This window comes from Salminus brasiliensis, chromosome 14 (assembly GCF_030463535.1).
Source record: "Salminus brasiliensis chromosome 14, fSalBra1.hap2, whole genome shotgun sequence".
NCBI classification, from domain to species: Eukaryota; Metazoa; Chordata; class Actinopteri; order Characiformes; family Bryconidae; genus Salminus; species Salminus brasiliensis.
Window position 1 is genome coordinate 1,151,666 of NC_132891.1, and position 21,842 is coordinate 1,173,507.

Consider the following 21,842-nt stretch of genomic DNA (forward strand, 5'->3'; position numbering starts at 1 on the left):
CGTCATGGTGATATGATTGGGCAAATTAGCCCTCGGACCAATCACAGCTATCACATGTGTAACAATGAAACTACAAACAAATATATCTCCTCTATTTTATGTTGTATATTTAAATATTTCTATAAACACATAAAAATCCACATCAGTGTGTCTGAACTTCAGTTGTGTTATCGGTCCAAAAGTATCTGGACAGCACCAAGTGATCCAAATATTCTCAGATGCTTTACAGTGACTGACTTTTACAACAAACAGTCTGTACAACCTCCACAGAAAGCACTGACCAATAGAACGGCCTATATTATATAAGCTATATGGACAAAAGTATTGGGACACCTGTAATTCACAGTTTCTTCTGAATTCAAGGGGATTAAAAAGAGTCTCCCCTGCTTCTGTTGGAGTGACTGTCTCTACTGTCCAAACAAGAAGACTTTCTTCTAGATTTTACTAAAGCATTGCGGTGAGGATTTGATTGCATTAAGTGTCAAGAACGTTAGGATGTTGGTTGATTGATCACCACCCCACCTCATCATCTCCATCTCCCCAACTCATCACAACCAAAAGTACTGGATGGAGCTCCAGAGGATACCCCTTCAGCCCACGCCTGGCATTATTAGGCAGCATGGAGCCAATAGGGTCATGATGCTGATCTGCTCCAGAGAGTCCTATTCTATTGGAATTTGTACTTCTGTGTCAGCAATGGGTGCAACTTAAAATGGCTGAATGCATTTATTAAAAGGGGTGTCCACAAACATTTGGACATGATGTGCACAATGCATTATTTAAGTGGCACATTATCTAGATAGCACATATACTTTAGTAGTGTATAACATATGCAGTACATATTGTATAGAAGTAGGATAAATATATTACATTAATAGTATGTAGGTATATAGTAGTATATTGCATAGGTATTACATCTACATTAATAGCACAGAACTGATAATTTAATAATCTTTAATAGTATATAACATTAGTGTATATATATGTAATATATACTTTTAGTTATATTACAAGTATAACTAGAAGTATATACATATCTAGTATATATATACTATATATATATTTAATAGTATATATATATATATATATATATATATATATATATATATATATATATATATACACTATAGTAAATGGACTAAATTGTATATTTTTATGGAGGGGTATAAAACGCCCCCAGCATTGGGCCATGAGGTTCTCTGGAGTGATGATGGAGCTCCATTCCCTACATTTAGGATGCAGTGGCAGAACAAGTCATCCCACATCAGAACCTGACCTCACTGATGCTTTCATTTTCATGCATCACTCTTGTGGGGCTAAATGCAATCCAATTCTCCTCACAGCAATGTTCCAAAATCTAGTTTAAAGCCGATTAGTATATATAATATAATTAATATGAATATATTAATATTTTGAGATGTCAGATCAAATGACACTGTAATATTTTAACACCTCGAACAGATGCAGGGTTTCCTCTCCCCCTCAGTGGCTGTGCTACTGACTCAGCTCAGTCAGATCAGTGTAAGATGATGAAGATCAGCCATTAACCCCCAGGCTGCGATACGGGCCGTGAGTTATGAGATGTGTGCGTTGGGGGAGGAGTTCAGGTTCAGGGTGGATGAACAGAGTGGGGGAGGAGGAAATGTGAAGATGGAGAAGATCCATATAGAATCAATAGTTCAGCTAGAGTCCTGCTCTGAACCCCACACTCCTGCAAATAAAGGTGCTACAAAGGGTTCCTTCAGCGACGCTACAGAAGAACCAGTCTGGTTACTTGAATGTTTGTGGACACGCCTTCTAACGAAGGCACTCAGCTACTTGCTGAAGTTGCACCTGCTGCTGACACAGATGTGCAAATGCACACACACACATAGCTGTACTGTCTCTATGGAGTCTATTGAACCTATTGGCTCCATGCTGCCTAATAATGCCAGGCGTGGGCTAGTAGAGGGGTATAAAGCCCCCCAGCATTGAGGAGCTGTGGAGCAGTGGAAGGACTGTGTTCTCTGGAATGATACTGGTGGAGCTCCAGATGAGTTGAATAGTTGAGGTGGGGTGGTGCATCCAAAAGCCCTTGTTGCTGAATGCAATCAAATCCTCACAGCACTGCTTTTCTAAAATCTTGTAGAAAGTCTTCTTCGCCCTTGATTTTTAAAAGAAACATACTTTTGGCTTGGAGCTCTAGCATAAAACTGTACAATCTCCAGACATGTCTGGACTGATCCAGTAAACTGCAGTTCCTCTGAACTGCTGGTTTGATCAGTTTGGAAAGCATCCGGCTTCTTGTCGGTGTCTCTGATTTCTGAGAGCTGTTGGATGTGCCTCAGCTAGCCTGATCTCCCCCATGACCCTGGTTCTGATTCTGCTTCAAGTGCTCTAATCCTGTGTTTTTAATACAGCGCTGATAATCCTCAAACAAGCTGCAGCTGAAGCCAAAACCAGGCTGAAAAGATTTCCCTGCTCGTCAGCTGCAAATAAACTCTGCTGTGGGCTTACGGGTTCACGGCTCGCTGTGCAGATAAGGAGGGGGACGCTGTTCCAAGTTTTTATTATTTTTGAATAAATAGGTCAGCTTTTACTTTTCATTTTGTTAAATAAGTCAGAAGAAAAAGTAATGTCTGTAGAAGTGAAGAAGTGACAGACTGGGGACTTGAGCTATTTAATTTAATTTAATTTAATTTAATTTCATTTAATTTCATTTAATTTCATTTAATTTAATTTTTGTTTTATTTTATGTTTTGTTTTGTTTTGTTTTATTTAGTTTTATTTTATTTAATTGTATGTTTTGTTTTGTTTTAATTAGTTTTATTTTTTATATTTAATTTTGTTTTGTTTTGTTTTGTTTTATTTTTAAATTTTATTTATTTATTTATTTATTTATTTTTATTTTAGGTTGACGTATTTCGACAAGTAATTGTATGCCTTATAATCGTCCTTAAACTTCAGTTCAAATAAGAACTTCTGCTTCGTTTATGTTCTTGTGTGTTTGGTTCAGTTCATTTGCGCTGACATGTGGTTTGGTTCTGTTGTTATCGTTCATTGTTTGGATCATGAGTTTCACCTGGGACTGGGGGTACTTAAGCAGTCTCGCCACCGCCATTCGATGCCAAGAATTTAACTGTACGGACCCTTTAGGACACCCTGAGGCTCCTTGTAGGTTACTGTTTTGGTTAGGTTAGCTCTGGTGCTACACCCACGTTCTGGTGTAGGTCTCCCAGCTACTCACGCGTCAAAGCGAGGCTCGCTCGCTTCCTGTCTGGATACTCAGGTTACCCACGCCCACGCTCGCGGCTCGAAGCGACCCATGCTCGCGGTGGCATGCTGCAGTTACAGGCTTGCTCGGCCTTGTCGTTTGGTTTAGCGGTTTGGTTCCCCCTCTGCCCGGGCGCTGCCTGTAGGTTTTCGTTCAAGCCCCCTTCTGGTTTCTCCCCTGTTTATCTCCCCTTTACACCTGTTCAGCTCCCGACTCCTCCCAGTCCCGGGTTTTGTTGTTCTCTCCATTTCGTTTGGCCACGTTTGGGTTTTGTTTGTCACTCTTACTCACTGTTTGCTGCTCGTTTTGCCTCACTTGCTCTCTTTTGTTTATCTGGTTGTGTAAATAAATCTCTGCGAGTGTTCGTCCCATCTTGGTCTGGCCTAACGCACCATGACAAAAACACTGAAAGCACATTGGGCTGAAGTCCGGGGGGCTTCTGCTCATGGTAGGAAGCCAGTCCCCCAGGAATGTTAGATGACAGTGTATATAAAGGCAGATGACGGGGTGGTGGAGGGTTGGTCAGACTTGTCATAGACATACGAACAAGTAGAGATGGAATTTAAAGAAATGGAGTATTAGATTAGGAAGGAGAGGCTTCAGGCAGGTTCCTCCTCCCAAAATGTGAATAATTTATAACTCATTTTTTTTTAATTCTGTGTTTAAATAAATGTTCCAATTCTTTAGTGTGTTAAAGGTTTTCTGTCACATTTATTTAAGCAATAACACATAAGTGTGGTAACGTGAGAATTTTGTTGTAGACATCAGGCTGAAGGCCAATATTTACGTTTAACATTTTACGCAATAACGTTAATAAGTTAAACGTTAAAAGCAATTAAAACTTACCAATGTGACAAACATCTCTATCATATCGCTACATTTACCAGAACTTCCAAGCTGCTTATAAATCAGGCATTTACAAGTAGATCATCAACACCAGTTTTTTACGAATCGGTTAAACTAATAGTAACCATGGCATGTACATTTTTATCAGTAATTATCTGTATTGCTTGAAAATTTGCTCAATTATCAGCTAAAGGTATTGTATGTATTGTAGTATGGTATGTATTTATTTATGTATTTATTTATTTATTTATTTATTTATTTATTTATTCATTTATCTATCTATCAGGGACAATGCACATTAATCAACATTTCAGTTTCCTGATCTAGCTAACAAGCTAACCGTTATCTGTAGTTTGTGGGCAGATTATTACAGAAGGCCTAATGCTAACAGCTCAATAAATAAACAGATCACTCATATGTTTATATGTAAATGTGTGGTAATTAGCGCCCTCTCTTAGTTCAGCTGGTACATTATTCCAGTAATGGCTGGCACTCAGATTACTGCACCCCATCTAAAAGCCTGAATAACAACATGGCCTTTCTAATCGAATTATTATTTAATAATTAAAGTGATTAATTTTATACATGCAGCTGTTTATTGGCAAACACAGACCAATGGAAAAAAACATAAATGACATAAACGACATAAATGCCTCCACACGCTGCTCTGGCGAAGCTCTCTGCTCCACTGAGCACATCTGCTAGCTTTTCTATTTTTTATTTAGTCAAATTAGATGGAGTTTAAAGTGGTGCTGTGAAAAAGCTGAACTCGGGGAGGAGGAACATGCCTGAAGCCGCTCCTGAGGGGGTCAACTCAGGAGACTTTGGGCTGGAGTTCAGGGTAAAGAAGAAGGGAGGAGTCTGGGTGGTGGTGGCTGAGATGTTGTTCGGCACAAAGGTGACGATAGAGAAGAACAATACACTATGTGTCCAAATGTTTGTGGACGCCCCTTTTAATGAATGCAGTCTGCTTCTTTAAGCTGCACCTATTGCTGACACAGATACACACAGCTGTAGAGAAGTACTGCCAATAGAATAGGACTCTCTGGAGCCTATTGGCACCATGCTGCCTAATGCCAGGCGTGGGCTAGAGGGGTAAAGCCCCCCAGCTTTGAGCTGTGGGCTCTGGAATGATGGATTGTTCTCCATCCAATACTTGACTTGGAATGAGTTGAGGAGGAGGTGGACAATCCTCCAACAGCCGGACCTCACTCACTCAATCAATCAATCAATCAAATCCTCACAGCAACGCTCATCTAAAGTCTAGTAGAAAGTCTTCTTCTCTGGACAGTAGAGACAGTTACTCCAACAGAAGCAGGATCGACTCTTTTTAATAACCTTGATTTCAGAAGAAACAGTGACTGAGCAGGTGTCCCAATACTTTTGTCCATATAGTGATTTAACCTCCCAAAATTAGGTTCTGTCATAACTCCAAAGAAACTGATGGACGTGAACGTATTAGCTGCCCTGGTAGACTGAAATAACTCAAATACCTCCTCTATTTACCGCATGATCACACGTTATTGATCGGTCAGGCTCGTTACGGCACACAGTCACGCATGTTCATTCATGCGGTTCAGAGCTGAGTGTGTGTGGCCTGCTGTTGTTCAGCTTAACGTGTGTTTCCTGGAAAGGTAGACGTAATAGGCTGATAAGGTCAGATCTGGGTTAAGAGTCTGAGCTAAACGGCTAACGTCTCTCAGCTAGCTTGGCTTAAGTTTCAAGCTAGCGAGGCTAATCAATACGCTGCAAGGCTTCAATCTTATTAGCCCAAATCAGCTTTTAGACTGATTTAGGGGGACGTTTGACGTTTAGGAGACGTCAGAGCAGATCCAGGCTACGAAAACAGCCAATACACTATATGGACAAAAGTATTGGGACACCTGTTTTTTCACTGTTTCTTCTGAAATCAAGATTTAAACCTGCTTCTGTAGGAGTGACTGTCTCTACTGTCCAGAGTAGAAGACGTTCTGCTAGATTTTGGAGGAGGAGCATTGCTGTGAGGATTTGATTGAATTCAGTGTCAAGAGCATTAGTGAGGTCAGGATATTGGATGATTGATCACCACCCAACCTCATCATCCCCAACTGATACTATCCAAAAGTACTGGATGGAGCTCCTCCACCATCATTCCAGAGAACACAGCTCTTCCACTGCTCCACAGCTCCTCAATGCTGGGGGGCTTTATACCCCTCTAGCCCACGCCTGGCATTATTAGGCAGCATGGAGCCAATAGGGTCATGATGTTGATCTGCTCCAGAGAGTCCTATTCTATTGGCAGTACTTCTTCTCTACAGGGACTAGACAAGCTGTGTGTGTGTGTGTGTGTGTGTGTGTGTCTGTGTGACAAGCTGTAGCTGAATGCATTTATTAAAAGGGGTGTCCACAAACATTTTTGCATATAGTGCATACATATAGCCTGTGTGCTTGCTAGTGTGTGTGTGTGTGTGTGTGTGGTTGTGTGTGTGTGTGTTTATAAAAGTATTCGCATATTGGCACACGTACATTTAATTACACCAACAGGTTCTGGCATATCAGCGTTGAGTCATGAAGCTAAACAGAGAGATTCCATTGGAACTGGAGTAACACACACACACACACACAAACACACACACACAAAACACACACACACACACACACACACACACACACACACACACACACACAGCAATATGTCAGAATTAAATAAGTGGTTTGATTTTGGCATGTAACTCCTGGAGTCTGAACCCTGTCAGTGACCCCAGGTTCACTATGGTGAATTGTTTGGTAATCATTTGCTGTCTTATGGAGTCCCACAGGGTTCTATTTTAGGGTCTATGAAACTGAAGTCAAATGACAGCAGTGCAGCTATATTCTGAGTCTGCATGCAGGGTCTAAAGGGTTAAATCTATGTTGTTCACACTTTTAGTGCTATTCAGATGAAAGGTTATGTGATTAAATGCAAGCATGTGTGTCTCTACCGCCTTATTCAGACTGGATTCACTGGATTCAGGGTTCTGGGGTGACTGCTTCTTTCACAGAACCTCCTCTGAAATTAGGGCTGAGCGATATGGTAGAAATACTGTATCAGATACTCGATATTTATGACAATACATGTAAATCACAGCAGCGTCAGATTCTCATAAACTACTATTCAGATCCTCTCCTGTACTGAATACAGTGCTCTTCATCTAATGAACCCAGTCTAATCACACTGTTAGTAATGAAACCTGCAGCTGATCAGTGTTTATTAACACTAACAGTCTCCTCCATATGATCAGAGAAGCTTACTGTATCACAATACAATAAAATATCATCATATTGCCCAGCTCTGTCTGAAATCCAGTGTTAACACCAACATGGTCAGTCTGGATTTCAGATGGAGCTGGGCAATGGGACGATATTTTATCGTATGGTGATATCACTGGGATCTGGTCTCTGGTGTTCAGTCCCCCTAGTGATGCCACAGCCATCCGTCAGTCTCTGGCTGGATACGATCATCCTTTCTATCTCCCCATGACAATGCTAGTCGGTGCGGGAGTCTGTTAACACAACAGAATTAGCAGTTAGCATTCTAGCCTAAATCCAGTGGAGGTACAGAAGCATCACACCTCACACACACACACACACACACACACACTCTACACCCCTCTGCACTTGACTGAACCTGTGACCTCTGCTCATTTACACTGCACCCACCAATGACCCTCCCCACTCACACTTCACCTGAACACACACCTTCCTAAACAGTGCCATAATGTGTGTGTCTAGTGTAGGTGTAAAGTGTGTGTATAGTGTGTGTGTGTGTGTATAGACTGTGATGTGGCAATATTCAATTCAGTTCAAATCTATTTGATTTATTTAGGCTTTTTACCACAAATGTTGTCACAAAGCAGCTTTACAGAGATCCAGGTCCAAGCCTCTTTTTAATATTTAAAAAGATATTACATTTAATATAATATAAAATTAAATTTAATATTTAATTAATTTTTTTATTATGTGGGAGGAAGAAGGCCATTTTTGGTCAAAAACAGCTCCTAGTTTCTTTTACAGTGCTGCTGCGTACGTCTGACAATCCGTCTAAATCTACAGCAATATTTGCATTTTTGGATTTATCCATATTTTGACAACAGTTTTTTTTCTGGAATAAAGCAAAAGAAAGTTATGAGTCATCCAGTTTTTATGTCTTTATGACAGTCTGTTACTTTATTAAGACAAAATATGTTGTGAATGGGATGTGAGCACTGTGGCTCTTACTGTGGTAGTTTTGAAGATACTGCTGAATATAACAGCCTGGGCAGCTCATGCTGATCAAGCTGGTTAAGATGGTTGACCAGCTTAGCTCTTGACCAGTATAGGGTATATTTTTGGGTTCAGGTTTGATGGTTTAGCTGGCCTGTAAGCATGACCAACCTGACCAAGCTAAACAACCAGTATGACCAATCTGTTCGACCAGCATGACCAAGCAGGTGATTCTTGCTTTCTTGCACCGAAGGAAGAACCAGTGGACGGCTGAGGTGGTGAGCTGCTTATTTATTCAGGGTGTATCCTGTTGAGTTTACCAAATGGTCATCTCTCCTAACCAATTATTGCCTTCTGACCCTGATAAGCACTCTGTTCCCTGGATCAGAGCCTGTTGTAATTACCAGCATGACCAAATTGGTCATCTAAGCTTTACCAAACAAGCTCACTAGTCTGACCATCTTAACAATCAGCTTGGTCAAGTTGGTCGTGCTGATCGAGCAGCTAGTCCATCAAACTCAAAAATATCCACTATGCTGGTCAATGCTTTCAGTTTAGGGTATGTTTAGGGTTGGATAACCAACATTGCATCCACCCTGACCATCAAAGCTGGCCTTCAGCTGGAATCTTCTGCAGGGGTTATGAAATTGGCCTTTTGGAGTCTTACCCGAGGACTCTTATTGGTGTAATGTGATGTGCTTGTCTGGCTGGGAAATTGAACCCTAGGGAGGACGGTGTTGTTATCCACTCCCACCACCCGGTCTTTATTTCTCTCTCTCTCTCTCTCTCTCTCTCTCTCTCTCTCAGCAGGGACAGATTATCCTCAGAGAGGTTTGGAAATGGAGACCACCTCAGTGAAGCTGAGAGAGAGGCAACGCTTCTTTGAGGAAGTTTTCCAGCATGACGTGGACAACTACCTGTCTGCCAATCACCTTCACTTCGACAGCAAGAAACGTCAGTGATCAATTTAATGATAATAAAATGAATAATTTAATGCATTTATCCCACAGAAATCAGAACAAACAAGAAATGCCCAACTACAACATGATTTTTCAGCATTCACACGTGGACAAAATTGTTGGTACCCCTTGGTTAATAAAATAAAAACCCACGATGGTCACAGAAATCACTTGAATCTGGCAAAAGTAATAATAAATAAAAATTATATGAAAATTATTATTTCTTTTTTAGATTCAAGTGATTTCTGTGACCATTGTGAGTTTTTCTTTCATTAACTGAGGGGTACCAACAATTTTGTCCATGTGTGAAGCTCCCCATATCACCCACATATCATCAATATCACAACAAAATATGCAAATAATGTCATACTTAACTTGTGTTTCTGCTGTTATATAGCCATAACATAGAAATGTCTGCTGGAGGGCCCTGTTTTAACCGTCTCAGACATCCTCGATAACCTCGCAGCCTGATTTAGGGCGTGTCGATGTGTCTTTGCTATGGTAATGATGGGAAAAGTTCACCTTGCGAGTCTCAAAATGCTCAAAAGTCATGTACTCAGTCTCTTAATTAATCATGGGTGGGTTTTTTGGGCATAACGTGCAGCAATGAACCAATCAGAGTGTCGCTCGCTGTCCTCTTTAAGAGCCTGGTGTGGTCTGACTTTGCTGGATTGCTGTTTCAGTGGCGTATCGTGCAGGGTCTGGGAAGGCCGACTGAAATTGACCTGAACTCACCTTATTTCGAGATCACCGCTTCCATCGGTGTAGATATATTCACAAGCAGCACAGGGTGTAAGATAGGTGTAGGTCCCCCTCGTGCCTCCAAAACAGCTCTGACTCTTTGAGGAATGGACTCCACAAGGCCTCTGAAGGTGTCCTGTGGTAACCTTAGCATTATCAGCAGATCATTTACGTCCTGTAAGTTGTGAGGTGGGTGGGATCTCCATGAGCCTCAATGAGACCCTTGGGCACCAGTTGTCCTACCGTGGAGCACTTTTGATCGGTACTGGCCGACGCTTACTGTAAAGAACACCCTACAAGACCTGATACCTGATGTTCTGGAGATGTTCTGACCCAGTCAGTGTCTAGAACATCACAGTCTGGTTCTGGTCAAAGTGTCTCAACACCTTCATCACCTTCAAGACCTGACTGTTCACTCACTGCCTAATATATAGACCCACCCCTCGAAAGACAGGAGCCACTGGACCCAGATCATCAGTGATATTCTCTTCACCTGGCAGTGGTAGTAATGTTTTGGCTAATTGTTGTATTGGCCATGTGGCCAGTGTAGCACAGTACACTCTCACAGTGGATTCCCACACTAAACCTCCATGTCCCAGTACTCCCAGTTTAGTCCAGTCCCCCACTATCTAGAGCTCTCCATCACACAATGCTACCAGTGCCGGGAGGGTGAAGGCCAGAGTGGTCTTCTTCCTAGACAAGTGACCATCTACCACATCTTCTCAAACTGCTGCTAATGCAACCTCCAGATGATAAGGCCGCTATGTAGGGCCTTGTCTTACTGTAGGTTCTGCTGACTTGGCTCTGAGTTAAACCTGCTGTTCTCCTGTAGCTCCGATGGGCAGCATCTCTTCGATGGAGGTTAACGTGGACATACTGGAGCAGATGGACCTGATGGAGATCTCTGACCACGAAGCTCTGGATGTCTTCCTAAACTCTGGCAATGACAACAGCACCTTCGCACCTTCCCAGGCAGGTCAGTCTGGTGTTACTTCTGAACTGGTTCTGGAACTTCGTATTGCAGTGGTCCAAAGCTCCTGAGGGAATGTCCAGTTCAGCGTTTCGGTCCCACGACTGATTTGAAGGCATGTTTTTTCCCCTTGACTGCTCTCTACACTGAAAAGAAAGTGATATCCTCCTAACTGTTGTGTAATTAACTGATATTCCTCACTTTGAGATCATTGCAGTAATAGTATAAGATCTTTATAACTTATATTTACTTATTTTTACTCTTACTTTAATTTGTGATTTCATCATTTCACACTGTTAAAAAGAAGTGTAAACATGGTGATTTTCTGGCAGCAGGTGTGCCAAAGAATGTCTGTAAAAGAAGTGGTAATTATCCAGCAACAGGGTTTACTGGTTTTTACGTAGTTGACGTTTTCTGTCTGACAAAAAACAGCAAAAGTAATGTTACATTAAAATGTCATTTTATCTAACATTACAGGAAATGTTGCTACGTTTTAACAATAAATAAATAATACTTCTTAATTTACGGTTAGTTCTTTAAAAACAATCCATTAGTAATGTATTCCATTTAAATATAGATATTTATAGACACATTAATAAAAACAGTGTATTCCTCTCATTTAATGTTTACTGGGAGAATACTGTAAAATTTATGGGGGGGAAGAAAGAAAGAATTTTATTTTAAAATAGGAGTATATAATAGATATAATAGAGAAATAAGATTTTTTTTATTGCTGTCAGAATTTAACCTCATATCTCCAAAATTGTAATATTATAGGAGAACTCAAATTGTAATGGAAGTCAATGGAAAAATTGATGTATTTTCAGGTCATTTTGGAACATTTGGGTCATTTTACACAACAGAAATGAGAAAGGGTTAGCCCATCATACTAACACTTCTTGCACTATACTGCAAATGGTTTTCAGAGATATCCTGGGCCTACTAAGCTACAGCGATTTTGCTATAGCGCCATAGCTACAGCACTCAAGCAATCCAAAAGGTTCACAAGGGGGTCATAAACCCCTGAAGAACAAGGTGTGTTCAAAGGTTCATACCCTGTATTTACTATTTATATTTGTCTTATTTGTCTTTTTTTTTATTCTGATTCGCTATTAAAACATGATTGTCATTATTTAAGTACATCATAAGTAATGACCTTTAAATTTAATTTCTATTGTGTTTCTGTTGCACTTCTGACTTCAAAAAGTTTGTTTTGATGTACAAAATGACCAAATAAACAATAACAGTAACAGTAGCACAATAACATGAAGCACTTTTGCACACAGCTCTGAATTTAGATCATAAGAATGTCTTATTTATCTCAAAATAATGGAGATGTCTGTATTGTTAAATAAAATTAGTTATCAGTTCCAATAATAATATTAAATAATAATCATTATTAATAATAATCAATAATAATCAACTGTATATCTCATTGTCATTTATATTGTTAATATTAATATGCTAATATTACAATATTTATTTACTTGTTTTACATATTCTGTATTTAATTTTAGATGTTTTAAATAATATTATCTACTGAAAGTGTTTTATTCCAGCAGGTGTTTTATTATTGGCAGATAACTTATTATTTATTGACAAAAATTTATATTATTTCTTATAATAAAGCAAAATGATCTGCCAATAGAAAAAGACACTTTTAAAGGATAAAAAAACTCTTAACACAAGTAAAACTAAATAAAAATAAGTTAATAAATCTTACTTTACTACAATAATCAAAAAATGTAAAAGTCTGATATTCAGACTAAATTTAAAAGGCCTTCTTTTGCTCAGATATGATTCTTTGCCATCAATTCAGTCAGAAATAACTCATCTAAAACTACCGTGTGTATGAACGTTATCACACATGCTGATCTCAGGGCTAAACAAAAGCTTGTAGATCAAACACAAAGTCGGGTGTGCCCAGAGTTCTGACTGAAACCACAAGGCTCTTCCAAAGTATTTGTTCATGCCAGAGTGACTCACACCTCTAATTTTGACTTCAGACAGAACGCCACAGGGTCATTCATGATGACTAACGCTGTTCTGCGCTGGTTAATTAACAACTGTCTGTCCTGAAGGGTTTATGAGCAGGAGGGGGAAGAAAGGAACCCTGCAGGAGCTGAATGGCGGCGCTGTCTCAGTTCGGTATGACAGTTAGAGCTAATGGTTCATTAGAGTTCCAGTAACACGTTTTACCAGACTGTAATTGTCTGACTAAATTAATTGGCTGAACAGTATGGATGGGCGTATCGATACTGCTGCTTTTGACATATATGATCTGACATCTGGCCATTGTTCTTTATATTGTCTCAGAATTTCATGATGAATGGACCAATAGAAATATAACATTTTTTTTACATTGACATCCATTTAAAGTTAAGAGTTTTTTTTCTTCTGTAAAGTTGCTGTTTTAAAAATGCAAGGTTTATCCAAAGCAGTGATTATGTATTATATAAATTAAGATAAGATAATTTAAGACAATCCTTTATTAGTCCCACAGTGGGGAAATTCACAGTGTCACAGCAGCAAAGGGACAGCAAGACACTCAAAAAACAACAAAAAGTAGATTTAATTAGCAGTACATATAGAATATAAATAATAAAAGCAAATAATGTAAATATTATTTACAGATTTTTTAAATAATTATTTACATCATTTACATTATCTTAATAAAGCCAGTCATTTAATTCTACTGCATATTTTATAGAGAGTGTGTCTAATATTATGACATTTTAATGCCCATCATTTCTAAAATGAATAGATAATGAAAACAATATACAAAGAAACTGGATCAGGATCATACTGCCTCATTAATGTTGCATTATATAGATAGACACTATTTAGTTTACTAAGTAGTGCAAGAAACACAAATGAATTAGGCCGTGTTTAAAGCTCCACACACACCAACTATTAGTTCTGGATTAAAGTTATTAGGAATCGAGAGCAGCTCATGATATCATCTTTGACTGGCATGTTGCTCAGCAACCTAAACCTACTGTTATAAACTGCAGGGGGAAATATCTGAAGTTCTGGTGGCTGTAACTGGTGCTTAGAAACAAGAGATGCTTTTTATTAGGGCTTTTTCTTAACAAATGTCAAATTAACACTTTCATTTAATGCGTAAAGAATTGACGCTGATTAATCGCCTTCCTTTGTGACCTTTGACCCGGATCATCATTAGCTGTTTTGGTCACAATAACATGATGGAGGCAAACGAAACCGCTCTACTTGACTTTCTTAGTGGCGCATTTACCTTTAAAAAAATACCCAGACGGAGCTTTAAATAGAAGCACTGTGCTCTGCAGGTTCTGCAGCAAGGAATTTCCCCACCACCCGAGAACTTCCAGCCTGAAATATCACCTCAACACACAGCACTTAACCGTGAAACAGGTGATCCAAGCCAACACAGTGCATGATGCTACAGCTAGCAGCCAGCCTCGTCAAGCCACACCGGATCAGGCCTTTACACGCAGACTACGTACGACTACCAGTGACGGACTAACAAACTCAATTGCAAAATGGATTGCAAATATGGCCTGTAGACCAGTTTCGAGGGTAGAGGACCGAGGGCTAGTCGAGAGTTTACAGACAGCATCTTCTGACACAGCTTTAAAGCCACAGCTGTATCTAAAATTCATCAACTTTATGACACGGAAAAGAAACCGAAGTTTGTTGTAGTTTTAGACGAGTTATTTCTGACTGAATTGACGGTTAAGAATCATATCTGAGCAAAGATGGTCCTTTTAAATTTAGTCTAAATATCAGATTTTTACATTTTTAGATTATTGTAGTAAAATAAGATTTTTTTTTTCTTATTTTTTACTAGTGCTTTTTTTATTGGCAGATCATGTTGCTTAATTCAAGAAATAATAGATTTTTTGTCAATAAATAATAAGCAATCTGCCAGTGGAGTTAAATACAGACTATGTAAAACAAGAAAATAAACATTGTAATATTAGCATATTAATATTAACAATATAAATGAATATCAGAAATATGAGATATGTAGACTTGGAGGAGTTTGCTTACTTTCACTTGCTAATATTTCATTGTGGGGCTTCCATCACCAGGATATATTTTCCCTCTACTTTCATCTATCTCACTCCTTCATTCTTCCATATCTCCAGATTGCAGAGGAGCCCTAGATTTAAATCAGAATCAGAAATACTTTATTGATCCCAGTAGGGAAATTGCAATTGTTACAGTTGCAACCGTTTGTGTATAAATAAACACTTTATTAAATAAAATGAATTTATAACAAAGAGAGAAAAATAATAAAGTGTCATATTAGTAATAACTGTGATAATAAATATGAGAAATGATTGCACCCGAGTTTTGCACAGCTAAGCCAAAGTGTCACACACTGAGGGAGGAGTTCTATAGTTTGATGGTCACGGGTAGGAATGACCTCCTGTGGCGCTCTGTGGTGCATTTCGGGGGAATGAGTCTGAATGTGCTCCTGTGTCTCATCACCGTGTTGTAGAGAGGGTGGGAGCCATTATTCATAATGACATGCAGCTTAGATAGCGTCCTCCTCTCCGACACCGCCATCAGCAAGTCCAACTCCATACCCACAACATCACTGGCCACAACTTCACTGGCCTTCCGGATCAGTTTGTTTCGTCTGATGGCATCAGCCACCCTCAGCCTTCTGCCCCTTGGTATAGGTACTGGTATTAGACGTTAATGTCTAGCTCCCTCACTGGCTATCCCTTGTTTAGGTCGGTCACTGACCATCTCGCACTACAGGATTGTGGAGAACATTTTCAAACATGAAAATGAAAGGAAGCTTCAGATCACTAGACTGGGAATTCACTTCTGCATGTCAAACGTTGTGGAAAAAAGCAATTGTGTCTTTGTGTGTAATGATAATGAAGCTATAGCGTGTGTAGAGTACAGCCAGCCTAAGCCTTTTCCCTGTAACACCCGTGTATTCAGCTCTCACTCTTCTGAGCTTAAGCTCTTTTGTTGATTCTACATCTTCAGCCTTAGACTCTATGCTCTCTTCTTTGGCCTTTGTGATGCTCACACCTACGTCTTTCCTCTTCACTTCAGTCATCACAGCTGTCTCAGAAATGAAATGAGAGATTTTATATGGAATTCACCTTCATACACTCCAGCATTATGTTACATTAGCACTTTTCACAGATCAATGAAAGTGTAACTCCCACAACAGGTTTATAATCTGGACTCGATCCTTATGGAAAATGATTGCGTAACCTGTTTAGGATACACTTCTTTTGTTTCCACAAAATAAAGTAATACAAAAAGAAGAGTAGAAACCAGGTCATGGTTGTGTTTAGGGTAAAGTTACCTCTCTATTGTAGACAAGCGTAATTGATATGAAACCTCTGCCCCAAAACGTACAACCATCTGAGTGCAAGCATAACTGCTTCAGAACTAGATCACTTCTTCAAAGGGTTCTTTTACTAAGTATTTAGTTTATTTAGTCCCTTTTTTCAAATTTAGAAAGTTAGATTGTGATATGATACCATACTTTCACTATAGTACAGTTTCAGCTCTTTAATTGAGTTAGATTGGGATACAGTACCATACTTTCACTATAGTACAGTTTCAGCTCTTTTAATTGAGTTAGATTGGGATACAGTACCATACTTTCACTATAGTACAGTTTCAGCTCTTTTAATTGAGTTAGATTGGGATACAGTACCATACTTTCACTATAGTACAGTTTCTGCTCTTTAATTGAGTTCTGTGTGAGCTTATGTGTGTTGGTCTTCAATTATTTCTTATTAACCAACTCAGTAAAAAAATCAGAGGGTGATTCTAAATACATGTTTCATTGTTTCTTTTCAGAAGAGGATGACGAAGATGAGTTGGAGGATGATGAAGACAGTGAGGTGCTTTTCAGACCAGTGCGACAGGAATCCAAGTCCAGAACTTCGTCCACGTCATCTAGGTCTGACCAGGACAACAGCGCCAGCGGCAGAGACACTCCTGTCGTCCAGTCAGACGAGGAGGAAGTACAGGTGGACAATTTCTTGTTGACCTCCACAACCATGCCGGAACATGAGGAAGAAGAGGAGGAAGAAGAGGAGAAACCACCTGAACAGTTGTCATAGCAACAACACCAATCAAACAAGCCAATTTTACTCTATTTAAAGAATCGATAGTTTAGGTGAAGAGTCAGACTTACCCCAAACAGAGTCACCCACCCACTGGCATACTTGGTGTCCGAACTTTGCTCATTTTGCAGAATTACTTTGGCACTATTTCGGAGAGGGTATCTGTCTATAAGATACTAATAGGCCTCTCCCAATTGGCACTGTCAGCCATGTGGCCCTCCTGCAAGACCATACATATACTGTCCATCATAAAAGTGTATTTCCAGACAATATTACTTGTAAATATTGGGTCATGCACTACAAAATGAAAATTCACTGCTCAAAATATACCTTTGTAAGCGTAATCCTCTTAAACGCAGTCTAATTATCTGCTACTTCCCATTTCTCTTGCTTAGACATCATTTTTGCAGTGTACAAATTGTGTGGCTCTGTATTTTTACTACCTGAGTAATTTTAAACGTGGCCTCAGTAACACCTAGTCAAAACGAGCAATATTTAGTGCATGTTTAAGTGTCTGAATCAGATGCATGGATGGCAAATAAGAAGCAGAAGTGCTGTGCTGGTAAAACTAAGCAATAAATAAGCAACAGAAAACGTACATTTTGAGCAAACAAACAATATAAAGTGCATGAAATCAACTTCTATTTACAGTCAAAATCAACAGCACAACAATAGAAAGTAAAAGTAAGAGCATCCAGATGTTCAGGAAGTCCCAGCGCACCGCATACACTAAACACCCACCTCTTCTCAGTCTATTTCTGTGTGTAATCTGATTGGCCGAGCTGCTGAGAGCTGCAGGTGTAAAATGCTGGATGTTGAATAGTGCATTAGTGCTCTGAGCTCCTTCTAAAGAGAGCGGAGATCAATCCCAGATTGATCAATCAAAACAGATTGGAATGGCCCCAGATGAGTGTGTGACCACCATCAGCACTGCGAAACTCAACATGCTCTTACTGGGACTTCTCCAGCTTGTTGGTTCCTCGCCATGATCTGCAATAAATACACCCATTTCTAAACCAAAATCAGAAATGGGACACTAAGTGGCATTGTGGGCTTTAGGTGCACAGCAGGTGTTTAAGGGGTTAATAATGCACACACAAGGCTGTATTACTGAGTGAAGCTAATTCTGAGCCTGATTTCCTGCCAGCACACGCTTTCATTTTATTCCGGGTAAATGTGAGAACGGCCTGAGACGAAGCAAACAGCTGGTTTTCACCCATTAACACAAAAAGCAGCAGCTCTGAAGCTGTTTCACTGGAAAACAACACAGTAGACTTGGAAGATGCTGTTTTTTAAACATTACAGACCCACAAACAGTCTGCAGTGAATGACAGAACAGCCCTACAGCCTGCTGAACTCTGCTTAAACCCGAAGCCACTGTCCAGTTTTTTTTCCCGTGGCCGATTATTTTACTATATTTTGCTTGGTCTACACAAGGCCCCAAAATATGCCTGTTAATTTATTCATTTAACATCTTAACATTTAACATCTTAAATAACCTATGTTCCACCAGTGGGCCGAATATATGAGTACAAACTTAGAATAAAGAATAAAGAATAGCCCCACCAGTTTGTACAAAAATGCCTGTAATACAAATTGGCATGTAATAAACCTAGGAGTGTTGAGGGGTTACACGAGAAAAAAAAATTCTAAAATTGTAAAATGATCCAATTTGCTGGAGTTTTGTCAACCTGAAGCCGAATCTGACCTTTTGACCTTTTGATTAGTGTCATGAATTTGTATGTCTCCGCTGGTGTAAAAAACTGATTCCAAGTCTAAGATCTAAATTTATTCCCTTTTGCCACCTCTTCTGATTTTGATAACGTCACTGTGCACCAGGGGGCAGGGCAAAACATTAACGAATAGTAGCACCCCTAAATCATCCTCCCACTACCACCACCACCACCACCCATCATTAAAACACTCAGAGCTCAGAGACTCTCCCTGATACTGTCTTTAACACAGATTATTAATATAATTCCTCCTCATTCAAACTGACTGTAATCCTAAAGCATGCTGTACGGATGTGAAGTGTTGCTGTCTTTTGTTTTGGTTAAATTTCAGTGGGTGAAATCATCTTAATATGATATTTCCTTTTTTGAGATTGTTATAAGTATATTATGATAGTATTTAAAGTTTTTTAGACATTATTACATGTTTGAAGTCGTCATGTTCCTTTGGCAGATAATTACAAGACATAATGCAGAAGATTTGCTTGAATAATGCTGGAAATAAGCAAAATAATTCCTTTTTGACAATGTAACTAAGTGTAAAGTGTAAAGTAATCATACACCAATCCACCATAACATTAAAACCACTGCCAGGTGAAGTGAACAACATCTGCTGAGATCATCTGCTGGTGGATCTACATATCAGGCAGCGAGTGAACTGTCAGCTCTTAAAGGTGATGAAGGTGCTGAAGCAGGAGAAATGGACAAGCGTAAGAATCTGTGATGTTCTAGACAACTGGGTCAGAACATCTCCAGAACGTCAGGCAGGTCTTGTGAGGTGTTCCCAATATGCTGTACCTGGCCAGTACCTACCAAAAGTGCTCATGGAAGCCCTGCCTCACAAATTACAGGGCTAAAAGGATCTGCTGCTGATGTCTGATGTCCAGAAACCACAGGACATCTTCAGAGATCTTGAGGAGTCCATGGCTCGAGGTGTCAGAGCAGGAGGAGGACCCACAGGTGGTTTTAATGTTCTGTGGCTTTAAATAGTAAGGTGAATTTCTATGCATGAATATGAAGCCTTTTTTCAGCAGCTTTATATTTCAACATGTGTTGGATCGCTGTGTAATTCTCTCTAAGTGTGTACGTTCAGAGTTTGTCTTCTCCAGTGCTGTAAAGTGTGACGACATATGACAATAAAGCCATTTTTTTCACTAATAGGCGTATCCAGACCTGAACTGTGAATGCCCTCAACATGATGGACGTTGTTTTTTGTAGTTCTTGTCACTGCATGTCAACTAAGTGCATCTCAGCTCTGTTTGGTTTGCACTTCTATAAGTTAAAGCTCCAAAGTTTCAGTGCTAATCCTCTGTACATACAGCTTTCTTCCCCCAGCTTCGAACAATAGCTCTGTGACGTTTTACTGATTGACTGAACCGGTCCAGTTGACCACTCAGCGGTAACCTAATCCCCTGATCACTGTAGCAGGTGTACACGATGGCTGGTAATGCTGTTAAAGTAAAGAAGCAAATGCATGGGAACACTGAGCTAATCACTGGCCTGAAAGAGGCCCTCCGTTGTGGATCTGCAGCTTTGTTGAGCATATAGATCCTGTAGTGTATTTATTGGCTATGCAGATGTTCATAGGCCTGAAGGAATGGTATGGAGTTGAGGAATGATATGGTAAGCCACATGGGGTAGATGTGGAAAAGAAAGGGGGTCCTGTTTCCTGACCAAATGTGAAAACTATACATGAATCGAACGAAAATAAGATGCTGTTTAGATTTGGACATCCCTTTGGGTGTTAAACGTGGTCCAGATGTGTCTGTGGACCACGTATGTAATGGTGGGGGCTAATGAGTGTTCCTTATGGATGAAATGCAAACATTCTGCATATGGGAACAATCCAACAGAATATGGCGTGTAGTAGGGTATAAAAACTCAAGGCACTCCTATGTTGGGGAGAGAGAGATCAAGGGGCACTCAGAATTGGCAGACTCTCTCCACACTGTACTTTTGATTGGAATAAAATATTTCATTGTGACAATTAAAGACGGTGGTTACAGACTCTCCTTTTTAAATAAGAAGTCCATCTCCAGAGGAAGACGAACTGAGACGACAATCCAACAAAAACGACAGATGTCCATTTGTATAACTGGTGTATTTCTGTTTTGGAGTCAGTGACTGATGTCCATGGTCATCTATATATTTAGTTGCATCTCTTTTACCAAAAAAGCAGACAAAACTCCACTGATACCAAATAAAACTCCACTGACGTAGAGGAGTGGAGCAGAGTTGAGGAAGTCAGGCTAAACTGGCTGCCACACCCCACAGTAATTAAGGTTAAACCTTTTAACATCAACAACATTTTCAATAATACGTTACATTTCTGTAAATATTGACAAATGTGCATTTACATTTACGGCATTTAACAGATGTTCCTCTCCGGAGTGACTTGCAGAAGTGCTTCACTGTTTACTCAGAAAATACCCATAGCAAGTTCGTATTGGCTAGGATTCCTTGCCACTGTTGCCACTCGCTTAAAAGAGGCTCAAACTCTGTGTAAAGCTGATTGTGACAACTTTTGTTGTAAAAAAAAAAAACTATAGAAATAAATTTTAAATGAATTCAATTTGAACACTAAACATTAAATTGGAGTTCATTCCACCACTTTGGTGCCAGGACAGCTTGCCAAGTTTACCAGCTTTTGAAGCATAGCATTTTACACAGGCCTCCTTGTGGTGGTAGACTGGAACTATACTGGTTAAATCTGCCTCCAGTGGAGCTAGTGTGGACACTGCACACAGTAAAGTAGAACAGTGTGTAGAATCCAGCAGCAGAGCTTTCTCTGAGCCACCATGTTTTTACTGCTTGGTTCTTGTTGGATGCGCTATGTTTTTTTCCAGTCAGTAAAAGCTGATTATTACTTATTAAAGACAGTGGTGTGTGACTGATATTCCTGTTCAAAGGTTTTATGGTTTTTGGTTCAAAATAAGAGTTTCTGTCCCTGACAGAACAAACATCTATGGAGCTTCATTAGATCTCCTTCATTACAGATGTACAGTATCATCTTACTGATGATAGAAGGAAAGT

The 21,842-nt window shown here is 39.6% G+C and overlaps 1 protein-coding gene across 1 annotated transcript in view; it reads left to right on the plus strand.

Annotated features, from left to right (window-relative positions):
- LOC140577090 (dysbindin-like) overlaps positions 1-19,971 on the plus strand; it is a 20,374-nt gene extending 403 nt beyond the window's left edge. Inside the window, exons 2-4 of the mRNA XM_072696894.1 lie at positions 9,128-9,274; positions 10,853-10,996; positions 16,811-19,971. Of these exons, the coding sequence (XP_072552995.1) occupies positions 9,128-9,274; positions 10,853-10,996; positions 16,811-17,076 (557 nt within the window). The 3' untranslated portion in view covers positions 17,077-19,971. The remainder of the gene's footprint in view (positions 1-9,127; positions 9,275-10,852; positions 10,997-16,810) is intronic.
- Positions 19,972-21,842: the final 1,871 nt, after the last annotated feature.